This window comes from Sycon ciliatum, chromosome 11, assembly GCF_964019385.1.
Source record: "Sycon ciliatum chromosome 11, ocSycCili1.1, whole genome shotgun sequence".
Classification (NCBI taxonomy): domain Eukaryota; kingdom Metazoa; phylum Porifera; class Calcarea; order Leucosolenida; family Sycettidae; genus Sycon; species Sycon ciliatum.
The window spans coordinates 24,046,758-24,067,003 of NC_088653.1; the positions used below are offsets into that span (position 1 = coordinate 24,046,758).

Genomic DNA, 20,246 nt, shown 5'->3' on the forward strand with positions numbered 1-20,246 from the left:
AAGGGACTTCCGTACAAGACAGTGCCGGCACTTCTGCGAACAGCTTTGGTCGTTTTCCAGGGAGGATTACGTGCGTATTCGCGCCCTGCGGCGCTGTGTGGTTACGGAGGAGCGCATCCGTACCAATGCAAGGCTTCGATGGAAGCTGTCTAGGCTTCAAGCCCAAGAAGATGCCAGGGAAGCGCATGAGGCATGTTTGCCCGCGTCGTCCTACCAGAGTGGGACAGCCCTGGGTAGTCCCGGCCGGACGGGAATGGAGCATTCTCGGCGAACGCTTGTCATGGACTCGTGTGTAACAGACAATGCCAGACGGGTATTAGAACTGGGACCCGGTTTTGTACCGTCCACGGGCAAGTTAACCAGTCGTGAGAAATCAGAAGTGGTCACCTCCGTAGAACGGATGGCCTACACTTTGAGATGGCAGCAGGCACGGCCTCAGGGTGTGGACCAGCCAGAGGACGACCACGATACCGGTACCGAGTGTGATCGCAGGCTGTGGAAGCTAAAGAAGCATGGCTTCAAGCAACCGCCCAGAATGAGCCAGGATGGGGAAAGAAAGATGGCCAACTTCAAGGACGAAGTTTTGGCAGCATATGGCAAACAAAGACCTCCCAAGCATAATATGACGCAAGAGGAACGCGACGGACTGAGAGCACTTCGTCATGACCCCAGTGTAGTGATAAAGCAATCCGACAAGAGCAAGAAGCTAGTAGGTATGAAACAGGAACTCTACCCGGAGAAGGCAGAGGCACTTCTGTCTGACAGCACTATGTACAGAAAAGTGGATCTAACTATCACTGCGTATGAGAAAGAGGTTAAATCCATACTGGAAAAGTAATGCACGAATATGGATCCTGATCTTCTGACTGCAATACTCCCTCATGACACACGATTCCCGGAACTATACGGTCTTCCAAAGGACCACAAGCAAAATTTGCCCCTCCGACCTGTTGTCTCTGCTTGTGACAGTCCAGTCACAGGAATTTCGGTGGTTCTCGAACGCATATTGCATCAACTGCTTGCATTTGTCCCATCGCACCTCATCAACACCAAAGACGCGCTGGACAATATCCGCACCATATACCCTGGCCTTAAAGCACCTGCTGGAACGATTCTGGCTACGATGGATGTGGTGGGTTTGTATCCCAGCATACCGATCGAAGAGGGCGTGAATGCCGTTAGTGACGTGCTAGAGCAACACCATAACAGAGTTGATATGCTCGGGCTGAGCGTGACCCAAGTCAGGACACTACTGAAGTTTGTTCTGAGTCATAACTACTTCAGATTTGGCAGACAGATCTACCACCAGCTAGATGGGGTTGCTATGGGGAACAACCTGGCACCTCCATTTGCCATCCTGTTTATGCACACCATTGAGACACGACTTCTTCAGGACTCACCCTTCCAACCTATTCTGTTCAGACGATACATCGACGATATCATCATCCTATGGACACATGGTAGGCAGCGCCTTCTGGAGCTCATAGCAAGATTCAACGCCAGCCACGAACGTATCAAATTCACGCATGAATTAAGTTGTGACAGTGGCTGCATAGACTACATGGACGTAACGATCGCGGTTGGGCAAACCGGAGAGCTGTCATTCAAATTGTTCCAGAAGGCATGCAGTAGTGGCCTACTGGTGGATTATTCATCGGCAGTTCCTCACCACATCAAGTTAGCCGTCGCTCAATCTCAATTCCTAAGGGCACAGCGACTATCGTCTAACCCCATGATGCAAGCCGAGAGCGAACAAAAAATACACAAACAACTGCGCATAAATAACTACCCAGACAGTATCATATCGGAAGCAAGGGAAGCTGCCAGGAAACCTCGGCGCAGACGACGCGGTAATCCCCGCTCTGCCTTCCTTAAACTACCGTTCAAGTCCGATGAAGTACACCACCATGTGAACAAAGCAATACGGAAATACAAGTTGCCGGTACGTGTCGTATACGAGCACTCGGGCAGCCTCAGGCGTCAACTGTGCCGTTCGGCGCTGTTACCACCCAAGTGCGTAAACGAGCCCAACATTACTGAAAAAAGACGAAGAGGACGTCCACTAGGGCCTTGCATTACCTGTCAGTCTGGAGGCGAACGAGTATGTATGACAAAGAATGTAGTCTACGAATTGCAATGCAAATGGTGCCGGGAAACGTATGTAGGGGAGACGGAACGCTCCTTGGAAACAAGAATTCGGCAGCACAATGGCGAGGCACGCCGTCGCACTCTCGATAAGCCATGGGGTGACCACGTGCGCGACAAACATTCTGGCGAGAGTATAGCTGCTGCGGATAGTGTGTTCTCGGCTGTGTCAGTCCTGGCCAGGGCAGGCGACAGAGCAAGCAGAAAACTGCGAGAAGCTGTTGAAATCCGCAACTTGCGGCCGCAAGTAAACACTAATGCTGGCTGGGCACTACTGTGAATATATCGTATCTGGATATTAATATATCACCAATCCCTTTCGCCACCTTTGTAGCTGATACATTTGGCGCAAACACAGCACAGCACAGTATATTTGCTGCTCCTTTGTAGAGTGCACATCATTGCAAACCTGATGAGGGCTATATGCCGAAACGTTGTTTTAAGAACGATGCAGTGTAAATAGAAGGGAGCGAGTCCGCTCCATCTGTAATTCTAAAGATAAAAAGGAGCAAGAAACTACAAGTTACCCTATAATGTCCACTAACACCACCAGTTAGTGGACATTATAGCGTAACTTGTAGTTTCTTGCTCCTTTTTTCTTTACTATAAAATCATCCTTGGCTCTCCATCTGAATCCATTCTTTCATTCGCACTTGATTTTTTCAACCAAAATCAACACGGTCAGTCAGATGCATGCAAGCAAGCGATGGCAAATCGTGTGGCATTAATAGGTGAGGACTACGCCCGTGCTTACTTTCGTTCGTATCTGTGGCTGAATACAGCGGAGGGGCAGATGTCGGCCATGGTAGTTTGGCACTCCGCTGGCTGGTGCTCGACAGTGCCCCCTCTGGTGGTGTCGCCAGCAGTTTGGCTGTCTCCATGGTAACCTGTGAGTCGCGTGAGGTACCCCTGGGTAAAGATGATCACAAACAGGTGCAAGGTACTGTCAGACCTCGCTTATCCGGTCCTCTTTCATCCGGATCCCTCGCCATCCGGAAGAAAACTGCCTGTGGTGTTAACGAACATCCTAACGAGTTAGGGAATTTGAAAGAATCGTTTAAAACATTGGAAGTCGTTATGTGCAAAATGATATGTACATGTAAAGTCGGTTACTCGAATATTCGGTCCGAGAAAATCAAAGTACTTGAACTGGGGATCTCTGGCCAACTTTCGCCCCTATTTTTTTCAAATTGGGTGGAAGTGTAGGGCTCGCAGGCTACTGAGCGCCTCGGCCAGTAATAATACTACTGAGCGCCTCGGCCAGTAATAATAATAATAATAATAATAATTTAAAAATTCGACGAGGAGACAATAATTTTAATATGGCAATAAGTAGGACGAGCTGAAGCGACATGTGGACTACTTTATTAACAATGTAAGCGATGGAGACGATGCAAGAAACAACCTAAAGGGTAAGGAAAAATACATGTAAGAAGAAAAAGGGCAATGGAAAAAAAAGATGATTCGAACAAGTTTTCGTACAACACTCTTCAGGAATCACCGTTGTACTAAAGAACAAAATGAGAACAAAGGAAATAATATAGCAATCAAGGTAGGGTGACACGATACAATGACAGCACTAGAATATCGAGGTGCGATTTCTCACAAAAGTGTGCAGAAAACAAGGGTATACAAGTAAGAACTAAGCGTGACAAGTGTGTATCAGCAACAAAAAACAAAAACAAAAAAAGTGGCTGAGTGAGGGTGAGAGGGAGTGTGAGGGTGTGCGCGTGAGTCGAGATTGTGTGCGTCCGTCTCGTAATAACAAGTCTTCAGTATACAATCATTTGGTTTCTAGTACTGACTGTTGTCGTACTTATTCTGATTCCTGTTTTTCTGTTTTGTGCCGTGCTCGTCATGGTTATCTTTTGCAGTTACAAGTTTTGGAAGCTGTTTGTCAGCGCATTCATAAGCCGAATTTGTGTGTCCAGAAAGATAGTGTTATTACCCTAAAATTGTTCAAATAATGTTCTGTTGTGTAGTGTGGCAACGTTGTTGCCACTTGTGCCTAAATGTGTTTTGTCACCTTCTTGTTTATTATTGTTATTATTATCATTCGTTCTCACTTTTTTTGTTTTTGTTTTTTGTTGCTGATACACACTTGTCACGCTTAGTTCTTACTTGTATACCCTTGTTTTCTGCACACTTTTGTGAGAAATCGCACCTCGATATTCTAGTACTGTCATTGTATCGTGTCACCCTACCTTGATTGCTATATTATTTCCTTTGTTCTCATTTTGTTCTTTAGTACAACGGTGATTCCTGAAGAGTGTTGTACGAAAACTTGTTCGAATCATCTTTTTTTTCCATTGCCCTTTTTCTTCTTACATGTATTTTTCCTTACCCTTTAGGTTGTTTCTTGCATCGTCTCCATCGCTTACATTGTTAATAAAGTAGTCCACATGTCGCTTCAGCTCGTCCTACTTATTGCCATATTAAAATAATAATAATAATAATAATACAAAAAATGTATTATCTACGCATGTATCTACGCAAGAGTCACCACCAGCCAATTAGGACATGTGTCACAGTATTGAACGTTTTCGTTCCCTTCTTGTCAAAATACTACAGGGAATGATGGAAATAAGCTAAAAGACTACAACTATAAGGAAAAGAAGTTCAGAAATATATCACTCCAATTATGTGTAGAAGTGACACGAAGCGTAGATGCATGCGTAGATAATACATTTTTTGTAATATTTTCTGCCTCCGTCCTACTTTCAAATTATTAATCGTGGAGGCACACAATATACCGAGCCGCCGTGGCTCGGTAGTTGGATCCATCTATAATTTGTTACATTCCTAGTCGCACAGTCTAGTCCTCTATAAGTGCATATTGCTTTCGTCACAGTGGACTTTGTCTGCTTCTGCTGTGATGCTGAAACCTGATATTATTATTATTATTATTTTTCTTTCGGTTTCCCATGCATGTAGTGCCATCTCGCCGCTGCTTAGGTGCTGCTTCGTTCCGCCTGTGACCGTATAGCGCAACCAACTCGCTGTTGCCGAGTTGCGTCTCCGATTGCTGCTTCGGTTGTTTGATTTAGTAAAATTGGTTACGTACACCAGCTAATAACTTCATGCATGGTCTTTTTCCTTTGACCTTCCATGCAACACTTACCGACTTTTGTTGAGGGTTGGGCTCTGGTGCTCCAGTGGCACAGCGCCCTAGGCGAGAGCCCTTGCTGATGCCTATCACAACACCAGTAGCACTGCTGTTCTTTCTTTCTCCACGCCACTGCTTTAACTACTTCAAGCGACGTCTCCAAACCGAACATATCGGTCTTCTGAATGACGTCCTTTCTCTCCGGGGACGCCTTAACACAGCCATCTACCATGTGCGACTGCTTCGTGACTGCCTTCATTACTCTATCGCGCCTAAGTATCTCCAACAGCGAGTTCACAAATTAAAACTCTATGATTCCATCTCTATTGAAAAGGTCTTGCTACAAGATGACCATAACAAGGCCAAGGCCCACCTTCAAAGCATACGATCCAAGTTTGTGTCTTCCTACCAAAGAAGCCGAACACATCTCAATACATTCGACTTCATTAGGTTCTCTTGGCTATTATCCGAATGTGATTGTAGGCAGCGTTCTAGACTTGAAAAGAAACACACAGGCATTATTTTAGCTTTGAGGAAGGACCGGTTTGGAACCTGCAGTGACAATTATGAAACAATCATCAATCTCTCTGATATTACCTTAACCCAGCTTCAAAAGGATGTTTTGTGCGGTGGAATGGACTTCGGTATTCCCCCGAGGTTTAGGAAAACTGATATCCTGGCCGAGTTCGAACTACTTCAGCAACAGCTATCTAGCATCCCGGCAAAGTCGGATATGGCAGCGGGATCTTGTCGGGCTTCACTGGCCGCTGAAGCCTTTCGGTTCGCACAATCGCCTCCGGACACTCGATCATTCACGCTATCACGGGAACACATGAAAGTGATCAACGAGCTTCGAAAGAATCCAGAAATCGTTATCTCTCGACCGGACAAAGGCCGTGCCACAGTCATCTTGTCTGCGGATAATTACCGGGAGAAAATGTTGGTCATACTCAATGACATTAGTAAATTCAGCAGACTTGGGCCTTGCGATGTGTATGACCATACCGAAAACATTGATACCAAGCTGAGTAAGTACCTGCTTTTTCTTTCTAGAACGCATCAGATCACCAAGTATGAGTATGATCATCTAGCTCCCACAGGCTCGACAAGACCTAGGATGTATGGGCTCCCAAAAATTCATAAAAAACATATTCCATTACGCCCGATCTTAAGCATGTCTGGATCTCCGCAATACAAGGTTTCGAAGTGGTTATGCAATTTGCTGGAACCGGTTCTTGCCTTGTACAACACACATTGCGTTAAAGACACGTTTGAGTTTGTGGAAAAACTTAGAGATTCGAAATTTGAATCAAATGGTTACATGTGCTCCTATGACGTAGTGAGCTTGTTTACCAACGTTCCTTTACGAGAAACAATAGACATTTGCGCCATGGCGTTATACCATAACAGATCTATCACTCCCCCAGATTTGAATGAAACAGAGTTCGTGAAACTTATGTTCATGGTCACGTCTGGTGTGGAGTTTTCATTCGACAATATAATGTACAAACAGAATGATGGAGTCGCCATGGGATCGCCTTTGGGACCAGTCTTGGCGAACATATTTGTTGGCTTCTGCGAGTCGTCTATTGACCCTTCACTTTGGCCATCAATGTACTGTCGTTTTGTTGATGATGTGTATTGTCACGACGACGACAAGGAAACCTGTGATAGGTTTATGGAAACTCTCAACTCCTTACATCCAGCATTAAAATTCACATCAGATGGTGAAAACAATGGTACCCTTTCTTTCCTGGATGTTAGTATTTCTCGTAACATGGATACGCACAACATGGACACGACCATTTATAGAAAGCCCACTTTCACAGGCTTGTATATCCCATGGTCAAGTTTTACTCCAACTAAGTCCAAAACACACCTCGTCAAGGCCCTTGTCTACCGTGCACATAGGATATGTTCCCCTCATCTGCTGGACGAGGAACTAGAACGACTCTTAACCATAATGACAAAGAATGGCTATCCAAAGACACTTTTAATGAAACTCATCAACCAGAAACCGACCTTGGAAAAGACGATTACTTTTGGACCAGAGAGATGCCCTGTGGTACTACGTTTGCCATGGGTTGGTGCCGGTTCTTCGCGCGTCGAGAAGGAGGTGCGGAATATTGTTTGTTCCTCTTATCCGTGTGTCAAATTGTATGTCATCTTTGGGACGACCCGTGCGTTCAGCGTGAAGAAGGACGTTCTACCTACCCTAAGCAAAAGTAATTTAATCTATTTCTTTCAGTGCCGAAATTGTGAAAATCGGTACGTAGGTAGAACCTTTCAGCACCTGGGCGCACGGATTCGTCAACATGTACCGTTGAATCTTGTCCCTGTAGCTGCACGTGGTTCTCGACCTCGGCGTGGTCGTCCACCGAAGTGTCCAGTGCAGTCTATGTCTGAGGTGGACTTGTCCAAGTCCGCTGTGGATACGCTTGCCGACGCCTCCTCCTTTTCGTCGGGCGGAGGGCTGGAGCCAGCCCAAACAACAGTCAACAAGAAGAAGAGACCTATACGGAAACCACCGAAACTGACATCTGGACAATCGAGCCCCGGACGAGTCACCAGAAGTCAATTGAGGAGACGAATTGATGACGAATCAAAAGAACCAATACTGGAAGTGACAACAACGGTTAATGTGAAGAAACGAGGTAGACCACGGAAGCAGGACAGACTGGACGTGGAGCAGCACACTGATCTCGACCGAGGCAATCGGAATTGCAGGGACGCAGGGCGTAATGGGAGAGATTCGCAAGCGCCAATATCGGAGGTGACAACGGCCAAGTCGTCGGGTCAGGGAAACGTCACCTCGGCAATCAAGTGTCACCTGTCGGTCAGTGCTAGTTGTCGTGAGTGGTATTCCGATGATGTATTCTCTGTTTTGTCGCGTGGTAGGTCTTTGTTACATCTTGCCGTGTTGGAAGCTTTGTACATACGTAAGTTAGACCCTGAGCTTTGTGTTCAGAAGGAGAATGTGTTGTCTTTGCAGTTGTTTGGCACTGTTCGTCGTGAAGGTGCGAAATAGATCTCTTGATATTTCTCTCTTTTTCTTGTCACTACGTTTTTGTCACTTACTGGATTTGCATGCTGTTTTCTTGATTCATTATATATTTTTTTCGTGTCACTTCTACACATAATTGGAGTGATATATTTCTGAACTTCTTTTCCTTATAGTTGTAGTCTTTTAGCTTATTTCCATCATTCCCTGTAGTATTTTGACAAGAAGGGAACGAAAACGTTCAATACTGTGACACATGTCCTAATTGGCTGGTGGTGACTCTTGCGTAGATACATGCGTAGATAATACATTTTTTGTAATATTTTCTGCCTCCGTCCTACTTTCAAATAATAATAATAATAATAACTAAGACAGGAGAAGGACAAAATGTTACGAGTTATGACTAACTGTCCACCAATGTAACCAGATCATAATTATACAGTCAGCGAGTGCAACAAAATGGCACAAAACTCCTTGTCAGTTTTGTGCCGTTTTTGTCACACACGCTGACTGTCTATGATCTGGTTACGTTGGTGGATAGTTAGTCATTAGGGCGCGTTCAGACTACCGTGAATCCAGTAAAACCGTGAAAGGCGATAAACCGTGAAGGACATTCACACTACCGATAACCTAATGTTACCAGTACGTAAGTTTTGCAGCTCTCACCGCGGCGCTGAGAAGGGATTTTCCCTTTTTCGCAGCCTGAGCACTCTTTTTACTGCCGGAATGCAGTTACCGCCGCAGCAGCCGCGGTAGTAAAACATTTCCGCCGGTAACGTGCCAGTAACGTCACGTGATCAAATCACCTTGGAAACTTTCCCATTCCGTCACTTTTTATCGGTAGTCTGATTGCGCCGTAACTCGTAACAGTTTGTCCTTGTCCTCTTCTACCGTAATTAAATTGGCTCACCATCCGAGCCTTAACGTTATTGGGATGACCCAAAGGCTGACCGCCTATGGTGGTGTCCGTCGCATTGAAGGATGATGGTACAAGCATTGCCGGGAACACGGTAGTTGTAGATATCCTACTTCTTGCACACTCTGGCGTTGCTCACCACCTACACGCCACTGTATACCACTTTATTTTTATTTTTATTATTATTTTTTTACAAAGACCACTTAGAATGCCAAACATGAGATGCAGCTAGGGGAAGCACGCACAACCTGAATCGTGGCAGTGGTGGTGAGGTTCAGGGGACCTTGCTGGTGCCGGAACCGGTCCGCTCCGGTTGGTCTGGTCATCAGCAGACCAACGTGTTGGCTACCTACACAGTCATGCTTACTGCTGAGGAAGTCGCGTGCACTCACTATAATTATTACACAAACTGTATGAAAGGCTATGGGATGGCCGGACTATTCATAAACTGCTTCCGGCGGTCCTGAAAATCCCCTATATAACAACATAATGCCCTGTAAAACAAGCAATGTTCTTACTTCAGGACACTCAAACACCCACACACACCCACACCCACACACACATATAATTATTATAATACCGGTATATACACACGCACGCACGCACACGCACACTGCAACCATTCTTACCGGAGCACGACCGTCACGTCCGGCCACGTCCGACAAGAACCCGCTCCACTCTAGCGGCACTCTATCGGCACAACGTCCGCTTTGCCGTCATGACATAACCTCTGTGTTTGCTACCGAATGATTCGTCTTGCGAGGCGCGGAAGAGGACCCGCCTGGGCAGACCATGAGCGTGCAGCTAGCTGTCTTGCGAGAAACTCTGGTTTGGGACAACTCGACTCACTCACGAGCGGAGGAGCATGTCCTAATGACTGTTGACAGACTCAGTGTAGATCTACTACTTACTAGGCAGGCTAGGGTCTGCAGTACTGCACCGGGAGAGTAGCCAGGGCTAGGGTCTGCAGTACTGCACCGGGAGAGTAGCCAGTATGCATGACTGTCTGTACAACTACAAGTACCGTCGAACAAAGCCACGAAGCCTTCGAAGGGTTGGTGAACATGGTGGGCCAAAAATAAAAAAAGATGGGGTGTGGTATAGACCCGGGAGGCGACACGAGGCCTTCCGGGCCGACTATGATTGACTCGCGGCACTTTCTCCCACTTTTCCCTCAGATATCCCCCGGTACGTGCCCTGAGTTATAAACCAACTACTCCGCGTACTTATGCCATGGGAGTCTTTGGGAGTGCACTCCTTGGGGAACGGACTCGTGCAGGATCGATAGGATAAGAAGAATGAACTACTTTTCCAAGTAATTAGTTGCATTTGATGATCGTGATTGAGGCAGAGAGTGCTGCAGATCGCGATCCAGATCCGGGTCAAGAATCACCTCCTGATCCTAAGGAAACCTCAGCTGACGTAGATCTACGTTCTCTTCGCGTGAACGCTCAGTTTGTATTGCCTGGCTTGGGCCACAGGTATGGTTTGAATTCTAATTTTCTATGTTATTATATTTTTCAATTTGTCTTGAAACTTTCAACCTTGCTACTTAGCGGCTTCTGATCTGGTGCGCGTACTGCATAAAAAGTTGCGAATAATCATGAATTGGAAGAAATACTTGTGGGTTGATAGAGTGCAGTACTTGTTCAATGGTTTCTACAGAGCGTTCCGAATCCCAGCCGCTAAAGACCCACAAGGCAAGAAGCTTGCGTTGCAAAGCTGCTGTCCCGCCTGACTGCGGAGAAAGAAGACTCGTTTATGGTTGTTCTACAGCCGCTGCTGACGTCCATCAGCTCTGTCCTGCTCCCAGCTGCAGATAGGCCTGGATTTCAATGAGTCGTGTCCCAACTCCGGCGTGAACGATTTCCCGACGTCAAGACGAAGTGGGGTCAAGTCATGGGTGTTGCAAGGAAGCTGTCACAAGATGATCCGGTATTGAACGGTAGGTTTTGTAAAGCTGCTCTAACATTTGGATCCTATAAATTATAACATTAAATTATTATTTGTATTCACGAAGCCATGCCCAAGACGTGCGACATAGCGTGCGTTCGTGTGTATATGTGTGTGTGCGGGTGTATATTGTGTGCGTGTGTGCGTGCTTGTGTATGTCGTAAAATCCCGCCAGAGCACCCCTACCTCCGGAACCATTCGAGTAGATCCATTTGGGGAGGGGCGGATGGGCGAGTCCTGCTTGCCGCATTCAGTACTACATGAAAAAGTACTCACCCTAAGAAAACTGTGCGTGCGTCTCGTACACCCAACAAAAGTCAAGAGCTGGGAGTCGTACAAACCCATCAAAACCCTAGGGTGTGTGCGATCTCTGGTCAAGAGGGTGGGAACTGTTGCGTACATTTCCAACCAGGTCGTAGACGCGTCTGCAGTACAGTATGACCCCACACTTCATATAGTCATACGAGGATACAACTCTATTGATAGATAAGATAACGTGCTTGTAGATCTCTGCCATGCCAAAGTTGCATTCAGTAGAGGTAGTAGTCTCTGTTAAACGTGTTTGCCATTGGCTCACGGCACTTGTAGCAGCTGATCGGACGATGCAAATGGACTCCCAGTCCACATTAGCTGGTTCTTGATATGCCTTCGAAAATATACCATGGCACGCACTTTCCACTGTTGTTACATAGGGCCGGACGTGTGTTGTCCTGAGCTTGCCACGATACTTTCCGATCTGTCCATCTCCTCTCCTGTTAAGTTGAAATTATTTGAAGAGCTGATGGCTGGTAACTTGCTGGTCAGCTGGTAGGAATACGTTTGAAAGTGTTGCTGCTGATTTGTACATTGAATTGCCGGAGTGACGTGGCCTTGAGTAGTCTTCCCCAGCAATGAACTGAAGAGTAGCATGTGTATTGAATTCTCTTGTTGCCGGTTCATCGGCCCCTCTCCATGACACCGGACTAGACTGAATTACTGGCGTCCCTTCATCGGCCTGCTTTTCGCCTCGAACTTCACGAGTCTTGAAATCTGGACCCAACATAATAAAAGTGGGACTCAATTGCGCAGTTCAGACGATAAATTGATGCAATAAGGGGTCATCGCAAAAGTGATTAGTCATCCCTGAAAAAACATCATTCATTTCGTACTCGGACCTCCTCTCCACCCTCCGAAATGAATGGACGACGAAAATCGCATGCATGTACATGTGTATGCATAGCGTCAGTCGACTGAGATTTTAGCTCCCCCCCCCCCCCCCCCCTGGAATGATCTTCGTTTCAGGGACGACCAAACACTTGTGTGACCACTGACTTTCTTTCTCTGTTATCAAGCAGTATGCAACTTGTCTGTGTCATGTGGATGCATTGTCTTATTTCCTTTTTCAGGCTACAGCACAACTGAGAGAACGAAATGTACATCGCAATCAAGCTATGTCGTTGCCATCTTCTATGTGCCATGCGTTACCTGATGTGCCAGCCTGCTATGTCGGATACCGCTAACCATGCATCGACTAGGCGCCAGGCGCGAACTGATGGTGGTGGTGGTGGTGGTGGTAGTGAGAAGGAGAGCTCTGTGCCAGAATAACTTTGCAGTTTAGAGAGCGTGTCTGGGCAGGCGTGTATTTACCCCCATATTGCCAGGTGTGTATTTACCACCATATGAACCAACCATAAGTGCAGTTGCAGTGGAGTCTTCAACTTCATTCTCCCGAGTCAAGCTCCTTGTGAAGACATCTAAGAAGAAGATTGCCTGATGAGTCCAGCCGGGACGAAAGGTACGTCGCAATCAAGCTATGTTGTTGCTGTGTCATCTGCTATGCGCCATACGCTACCTGATGTACCAGCCTGCTATGTCGGACACCACTCACCCTGCATCGACTAGGCGCCAGACGCGAACTGATGATGGTGGTGGTGGCGGGAAGGAGAGCTCTGTGCCAGAATAACTTTTCAGTTTAGAGAGCGTGTGTAGGCAGGTGTGTATTTACCGCCGTATGAATCAACCACAGTACGATCAGCTGACGTTATAACTTATAAGGATGATCTCGTGCAGCGATATTATTGATATTTTTAAAGTCTTTTCTAAGGACTCTCCACTGCAGCGTTTTCTTTCCACTCGGTTCTCTTCTTTTCATCGCTCAGCTTGCACTTGCAATGCTTATACATACTGATCAATCCCGTTCAATTTTCCGTACATTTTTCTCAAAATCCATAGTGCGGACGAAGTAGTGATTTTCCGTACAAATATGGAAAATACGGATGGTTGATAGCACTGTGTTGATAGCACTGTGTTGAGGCAGCTATTGTTGACTTTATTTGGAATTAATTCTGTCGTATTTGCACACATTCCTGAGTGCAAGTATTACTATTAGCATCCAATGTGTGTTATCTGTGCGAGCTTCTAACCTTGTGAACATTCACCGAAGGTTCGGTTGGTGGCGCACAAGATCTTCCGGGATGGCTCTTGCGGGCTCTCAGCCCTGCGTTCTTGGCATAAAACTTGGCAGAACAGTTCAAGTTTCAATTTAGGCCATTTCCTCACTCTGTGACTCCCAATATTTCACATGTGCAATGATTATAAGTATTGTAGATCACTGGGACAGCGCCACTTTGTTAGCCGATGTTAGTCCTGAAGAAAAATTGACTTCATTGCCCTAAAGGTGAGAAGAAATTGGGACTATTTGTGAAGGAAAACTTTGGAAAATGTAATTTCGAATAAAAGTCATTTCGTTTATCTGGATAGGTCCAATATTTCACAAATGTGAAATATAAGTATTGTAGATCACTGGGACAGGGCAACTTGGTCTGTCGAAGTTAGTCACGAGGAAAAAATTACTTCATTGCCCTAAAGGTGAGAACAAATTGGGACTATTTGTGAAGGAAAACTTTGGAAAATGTAATTTCGAATATAAGTCATTTCGTTTATCTGGATAGGTCCAATATTTCACAAATGTGCAATATAAGTATTGTAGATCACTGGGACAGGGCAACTTGGTCGGTCGAAGTTAGTCACAAGGAAAAAAATTACTTCATTGCCCTAAAGGTGAGAAAATATTGAGGCAATTTGTAAAGAAAGGATTACCTCATCTTAGGTGGTCAAAGTGCCTCAGAGTTCGAGTGGCAGTGCAAAGCCAGTGAGTAAGCCAGTGAACAAGACCCTTTATTAGTGAACTCCTCAGCGATGGCCACAGATGGCTGTATTTCGGCGATGGAGATCGAAAGTCTGACCACAATTGTTCAGCGAAAGGACGAAGACGACGCTATGTACGGATTTCCCGGGCGCTATGACCTATGTACGGACTTGTCCCACACCGAGCAGGTCGTAATATTTTGAATCGGTGAGTCGATCATGGTTGTGCACAAGTGATGCGCGTGTCGCCTCCCGGGTCTATACGACTCCCTGCCACGAAGCCTTCGAAGGGTTGGTGAACATGGTGGGCCAAAAATAAAAAAAGATGGGGTGTGGTGAAACCTGCTAAACTCTTCACAATCGTCATCCACATGCTGTGCTGGGAAATCCACCGTTACTACTAGTACTACATACCTATGCACTAGTCTGTCCCTCCAGAAACTTGCGGAGACATTTCGGAAATATCGCGGAAAAAGTTGCGAGGTAAAATGCCACAAATTGCGGGGAATATTGCGGGATTATTGTGCTAAAATTGCGGAAATTGCGGCCGATTTTTGGTATTTGTACTGTAGTGGTGTACGATGTACGAGTCGTACAGCATAAATCATGCATGACAAAACAGAACGTGTGCTGCGCTGACTGTGTTCAACTGCCTGGACAGGAGCTTGCAAGACAGCTTTCCTCCATCCTCGGACAACACTCGACGCGAGCCTTATTTTGTGACTTGTCAGCCGCTGATTTTCCCAGAAACTTCTCCATTCTGGTGTCGATCTCACAAGTAAACTACTGATGAGCTTCAAGAACTAAACAACATCGAAGAAAGACTCGAATATCGCGGTTGCTTTTCGAAATAATTATCGCGGTGCTTTTCAAGTATCAAGGACAGTTTTCTACAAGAATCGCGGATGATTTTTCAAATATCGCGGATTTCACGGACTTTTGTTCGCGGAAAACAACGCGGCCGCGGAATCGCAAGTTCCTGGAGGCCCCGGAGGGACAGACTAGTAGTAGTAGTACCATGAGTACTGCAGATCTACATGACACGAAAAATACACGGAACAGCAAGGGAGCGCGCAGGTATGGTACTGTAGCGGACATGGAAATCCAGTCGATTGACCGGGGCCGGCGCCCTCAGCGCGTACAGAACGCTGCGTGCAGTGCACATGGTGATCCGATGCGACCATGTAATGACTGTATAATCGATTATGTACCAGCACGCTGCAGCGCATAAATGCATTTATCACTCCCTTAGCCTAGGCTGCGTTCGTTTTAGCTACCTGGTAGAGTAGAGTAGAGTCACTCTACCGATAGAGGTAGATGGTAGAGGCAAGTGTAAGAACGCTGTTCTACCAGATCTAGTAGTTTACACGATGTGTACGAGAAATGTTTCTTTTTTTTATGGAGTTGTGTACAAATCCTTGATCTTGCTGGAAATCCCGTAGCTCTACCAACTTCTACCGGATTCTACCAACTTTTTCCCGGTAGAGCCGGTAGAGGAAAGTAGAATCTACCCTTTTGAGTAGATTTTTTTCAAAAAACGAACACCTCTACCGTAAGAAGTAGTTTCTACCCAAACCTGTAGATCAAAAACGAACGCCCCCTAAGTACTATTGACTCACATAGATTTTTGCTACCATTGACTCACATAGATTTTTGCCATACCTAAGCAGTCAAATATTCCTGCATATTTCACTCCTCAGGGCTATATTCAACTACACGCACATGCACACGCACATGCACACACATGCACAAGCGCGCGCACCCACCCACACAGACTGTACTTGTACTTACTTGCTGCTCACTGCCAAAACTGGTCACGTCAGCCCCCCCCCCCCCCCACCGGAGAGGGGAGAGAGACGCAAAAGGAATCTTGGACAGATGACTCAATTGGTTATTGAACCGCCCAATGGCCGACACCCCTGAAACCCCCAAAACTCTGGGGGGATTTGAAAATGATCCCACTTATGGGCTCACCACACCTCAGTAAGTGGGTGAGGACAAGGTGCAGAAAAAGGATTGACGGCATCAGGGTATCCGTCCCGGGATCCAACTGCAGTTACCCCTGCCCCCAGTGAAGGTAATATTTGCTACCAGTGTGAGTGGCTAAATCAGAGTGGATCTGATAAAAGCTTCACTTATTTAAACAGGTATGTATACTTCACATAGAAAGTATATGAACCCTGAAACCAACAAAGGTGGCAGGTACAACATTACACCTTCAAGCAGCCGAGCCTGTTGGCAACAGACCCAACACAATCAGGCATAAGTGTGCCTACCAACCGAACTAGCTGGCACGCACGCACGCACACACACACGCACACACACACACATGTGCACGGACCAGAGGAAAATAACCGCCAACAACACCAAACTATACCGGATAGAACCTAAAGAAATGCAATGGAGAGGAAACGATTGTTTGCTTACAGAACTAGACACACATAATTATGACATATTGTACCAGAATGAGATGGTAGTTATTTACCAAACAATATTCTACTGGTGCAGCACCGGAACGAAAATGGTAATGCATCAGAACAACCTAGAAAGAAAGAGGAATGGAAAACAAAGAACCCTGCCAGCATAAACGGGGACAACAGAAGGACGTGCGGCAAAGCGAACAGGACACCAAATGAGCAGCTGCTCGGCTCCTTGGGCGATGACGTCCGTTCACGGGTCCGGACGCTGATGAGCACATCCTGTCGTCGTTGGCCACGGCACTACCGGCGGTTACATGCATGGCATGTTAGTGGTGGTGCATTCTCTGCGGCTTCTTATTCTGCACAGCGGCACAGCGGCACAGGCAAACAGGCACACAAACACACACCAAACCCCACTTGCAGGCCATGCACGGTTCTAGCCAGGTCAAAATAGTAGGGGGGGGGACAGCTACCCCGTAACTCGTTTTCCATTGTCCAAAGTTGTTTTGCCATGCCGAATGCAGCGTACGGCGGTGAACCCCCGACTTCACCCCTCACAAATGTGCCTTTATGAACCCTCTACAGTCCATTTCAAAACTATAGACGCGTACCTAGGCAAAAACCGTTATGCCAGCATCTATACCACATAAAATCTGTGATCACGTTGTGCATAATTTTTTCCAAGTTGGGCGTCTGTTATCCAATCGTTTAGAAACTATATGAGAGTAATTGTGGAGCGGACCTGAGCAATATTCCGAAAACTATTCTCAAAACATTCGAGCCAAATTTGAAATATTTAAAAAAAACACTGCGTGTCTATAGTTTTGAAATGGACTATAGTAGTGACTATGGACTGAATTCCCGTTGAATAGCATGGAAAACACAAAAAAATCAACAAATGAGTAGGGGTCACTTTTTCACAAGGGGGGGGGGGGGGGGGGCTCAGTCAGAGTAGCAAAGCAATGAAGTATAGGCTACATAGGCCCAACTTTCCAAAAGGCTTCCCGAGGAAGGGCCTGGACCCCTCGCATCTTCAGGGCCGCACCAATGTGGAACACCTTCCGACGCCCCTGCTAGTACTGTCAAGTACTGCGAGAGCGTTCCGTCTCGCGAGAACGCCCCACCTTCGTTTACAGCCAGGGAATTGAAAATCGCATGGCAGAGTGCAACGAAGTATGTACGGTGTGAGAACCTTAGTGTACTGAGGTCACACTTAGCAGGTTTTCGTGTGGAGCTCGTGTCCGCTCGAAGATGAATTGAGTACGGATTGACTCCACAACGTGCAACGTGTGTACAAGGTTCGTGTCGCGTGACCTACAGACAGGACACCACCATCACAATACGGCCACGAAAGGACGAGATGGTGGGACGCTCTGGCGGTACTTTACGGTACATGTTGTCTACGCAGTGAAGTGTGCTGCATCGGGGAGAGTGGTGCACACATCGCACGGCAGGTGGTTGTCAACTACGGTATGTCATGCATTGCAGAACACATCGAGACAAGACACGCGTCGTGTGGGATTAGAAAAGCGGGGACGAGCGCTGTTCACGCCGCTTTCGACGAGCCACAGTCAGCAATAGGTTGTTCATGGCAACGATACCATGCATTTGACCTGCAGCAGTAGCCATGAGCACACAGTTTAGTACCTGGTTACTGGAAACCACTATCTCATTTGCGGAGTGTAAGCCGCGCTGGAGTATAAGTCGCACCCAGGTTTTGTCTCACCAAATACAGACACCTACCATGGACTGTACCGTTCATTTGACCGTCATATCCCTTCACTGTGCATAGTTCGAAGCTCCCCCCTCCCCCCCCCCCCCACACACACACAATGGTTGCCTCTTTGCTTTGTCATACCACAACCATTCAACGCGGTGAACCGCTCGATAGGCGAATTGCCTTTGGGTCATCCTAATAAAGGTTATTATTATTATAGTATACTGTAATTTCAAAAATTTCCCGTGCTCAGTATTTTCGGTATGAAGACAAAAGGCCAGGTTAGGTCAACAGAAATTTTAGGTACAGAGAAGCAGTTCCCTATTGGATTATGTATGTTAGTGTTTGTTCGGTGTATTGAAATTTTAGGTATGAAACAGACGCACCGAAACACCGAACATTTGTGAAATTATAGTTCTGTAAGTCAACAAATATTCGGCGCATATTTATTTTCGGCTTTTTTTGGCCTGGTCATGTTTGGCCGCAAATTTGGTGCGGCCGAAATGGGTTTTAGCCCTGGGAGGGCGAAATTCGAATGAGCCGCAAATTTGTAGACTTAGAGTAAGCTGCATCGACTTAAATAAAAAATAAAATAAATTTCAGGGTTCGCGTGAGACTCGGCTGGATGCCGTGACACAGAAGCGCGATTTGAATAGAAGCATACGTGCAAGTACACGTACAGTGCACACTACATGCATGAACATGTGCACTGCATAGTGTACACTGATGATTCTGACGTAGAAGCATGTTTTGAACAGAAGCGTAACTTGAATAGAAGCATGGTTTGAACACCGGCTTATACTGTATGGCCGTAAGGACCTGCTTTTATACGCGACATTACGGTATGCAGAGACTCGGTTACAGACTTGGTCACATACACACACACACGCACGCGCGCGCGCGCACACACACACACGTGCATGTATGCACACAATGCTGGACTCACCTTGCAGAGCGGCAACAGCCTCACGGACGCCACCTCTTGGACGAGGGACTCGTAGTCGCCAAGGTAACCAATTGAATGGTCCGCTTTCTGGGACCAGACCTTGTAAGACTTAACTCCAAACATCTGGTTGGCAGACTTAACGAAATGCCGCAAGCAGTTTCCCTTGCTAAAGTCAGCTCTCTCAATAAGTTTGCCGCCACATTGTGTGTTGGCTTCGCTCCACTGAACTGTGTTGTTCATGGGGTGATGGCCAGCGTATGGTACGTAGAAAACTGTGTCGTCACATTCGCGGGCAATGGTGTTGAGCTGTGACCACTCGGCTGCATTCGGGTACGGACACACATGCACGCATGTATACACGCGGACAAGCACATACAATACGAACGTACACGCGCACATACTCGCACACGTACGTACGTACACACGCACATACGTACACACACCCTCACACAGACACACAAATACTGGTTGAGCAATTGAAGACATCGTACATCCATTTCCACAATCGATTCTAGGTGGTTAGTTTTTAAAATATATTTTCGTTTAGGGTGAGTGGAGGACGGTCATAACTTTTCTTGTCTTGCAAGATGGCTGCACGCTCCGTTCTTCGGCGCTCCGTTCTTCGGCGGTCCGTTCTTCGGCGCTCCGTTCTTCGGTGCTCGACAGTACTGTACTTGTAAATTGTAGTGCACTTGACCACCTTGATCTACCCCCCCCCCCCCACCCCACCTTGATCTACCCCCCCCCCACCCACCTTGATCTACCCCCCCCCCCCACCCACCTTGATCTACCCCCCCCCCCCACCCCACCTTGATCTACCCCCCCCCCCCCACCACCTTGATCTACCCCCCCCCCCCACCTTGATCTACCCCCCCCCCCCCACCTTGATCTACCCCCCCCCCACCCCACCTTGATC

At 46.8% G+C, this 20,246-nt stretch overlaps 1 protein-coding gene and 2 long non-coding RNA genes across 3 annotated transcripts in view; 1 reads left to right on the plus strand and 2 right to left on the minus strand.

Annotated features, from left to right (window-relative positions):
- LOC135827204 (synaptic vesicle 2-related protein-like) overlaps positions 1–10,235 on the minus strand; it is a 31,109-nt gene extending 20,874 nt beyond the window's left edge. The window contains exons 1-2 of the mRNA XM_065339733.1: positions 9,798–10,235; positions 2,900–3,054 (exon numbers count right to left, since the gene is read on the minus strand). Coding sequence (XP_065195805.1) covers positions 2,900–3,026 — 127 coding nt within the window. The 5' untranslated portion in view covers positions 3,027–3,054; positions 9,798–10,235. The remainder of the gene's footprint in view (positions 1–2,899; positions 3,055–9,797) is intronic.
- Positions 10,236–10,286: 51 nt separating this feature from the next.
- On the plus strand, positions 10,287–13,384 carry LOC135827392 (uncharacterized). The gene is made up of 3 exons (XR_010555430.1): positions 10,287–10,649; positions 10,834–11,113; positions 12,507–13,384. It is a non-coding gene; the product is annotated as an uncharacterized LOC135827392 (long non-coding RNA).
- A 3,209-nt stretch (positions 13,385–16,593) lies between these two features.
- On the minus strand, positions 16,594–19,745 carry LOC135827359 (uncharacterized). Its single transcript, XR_010555407.1, has 2 exons — positions 19,331–19,745; positions 16,594–17,026 (listed from the first exon to the last, which is right to left on the minus strand). It is a non-coding gene; the product is annotated as an uncharacterized LOC135827359 (long non-coding RNA).
- Between the last annotated feature and the right edge of the window lie 501 nt (positions 19,746–20,246).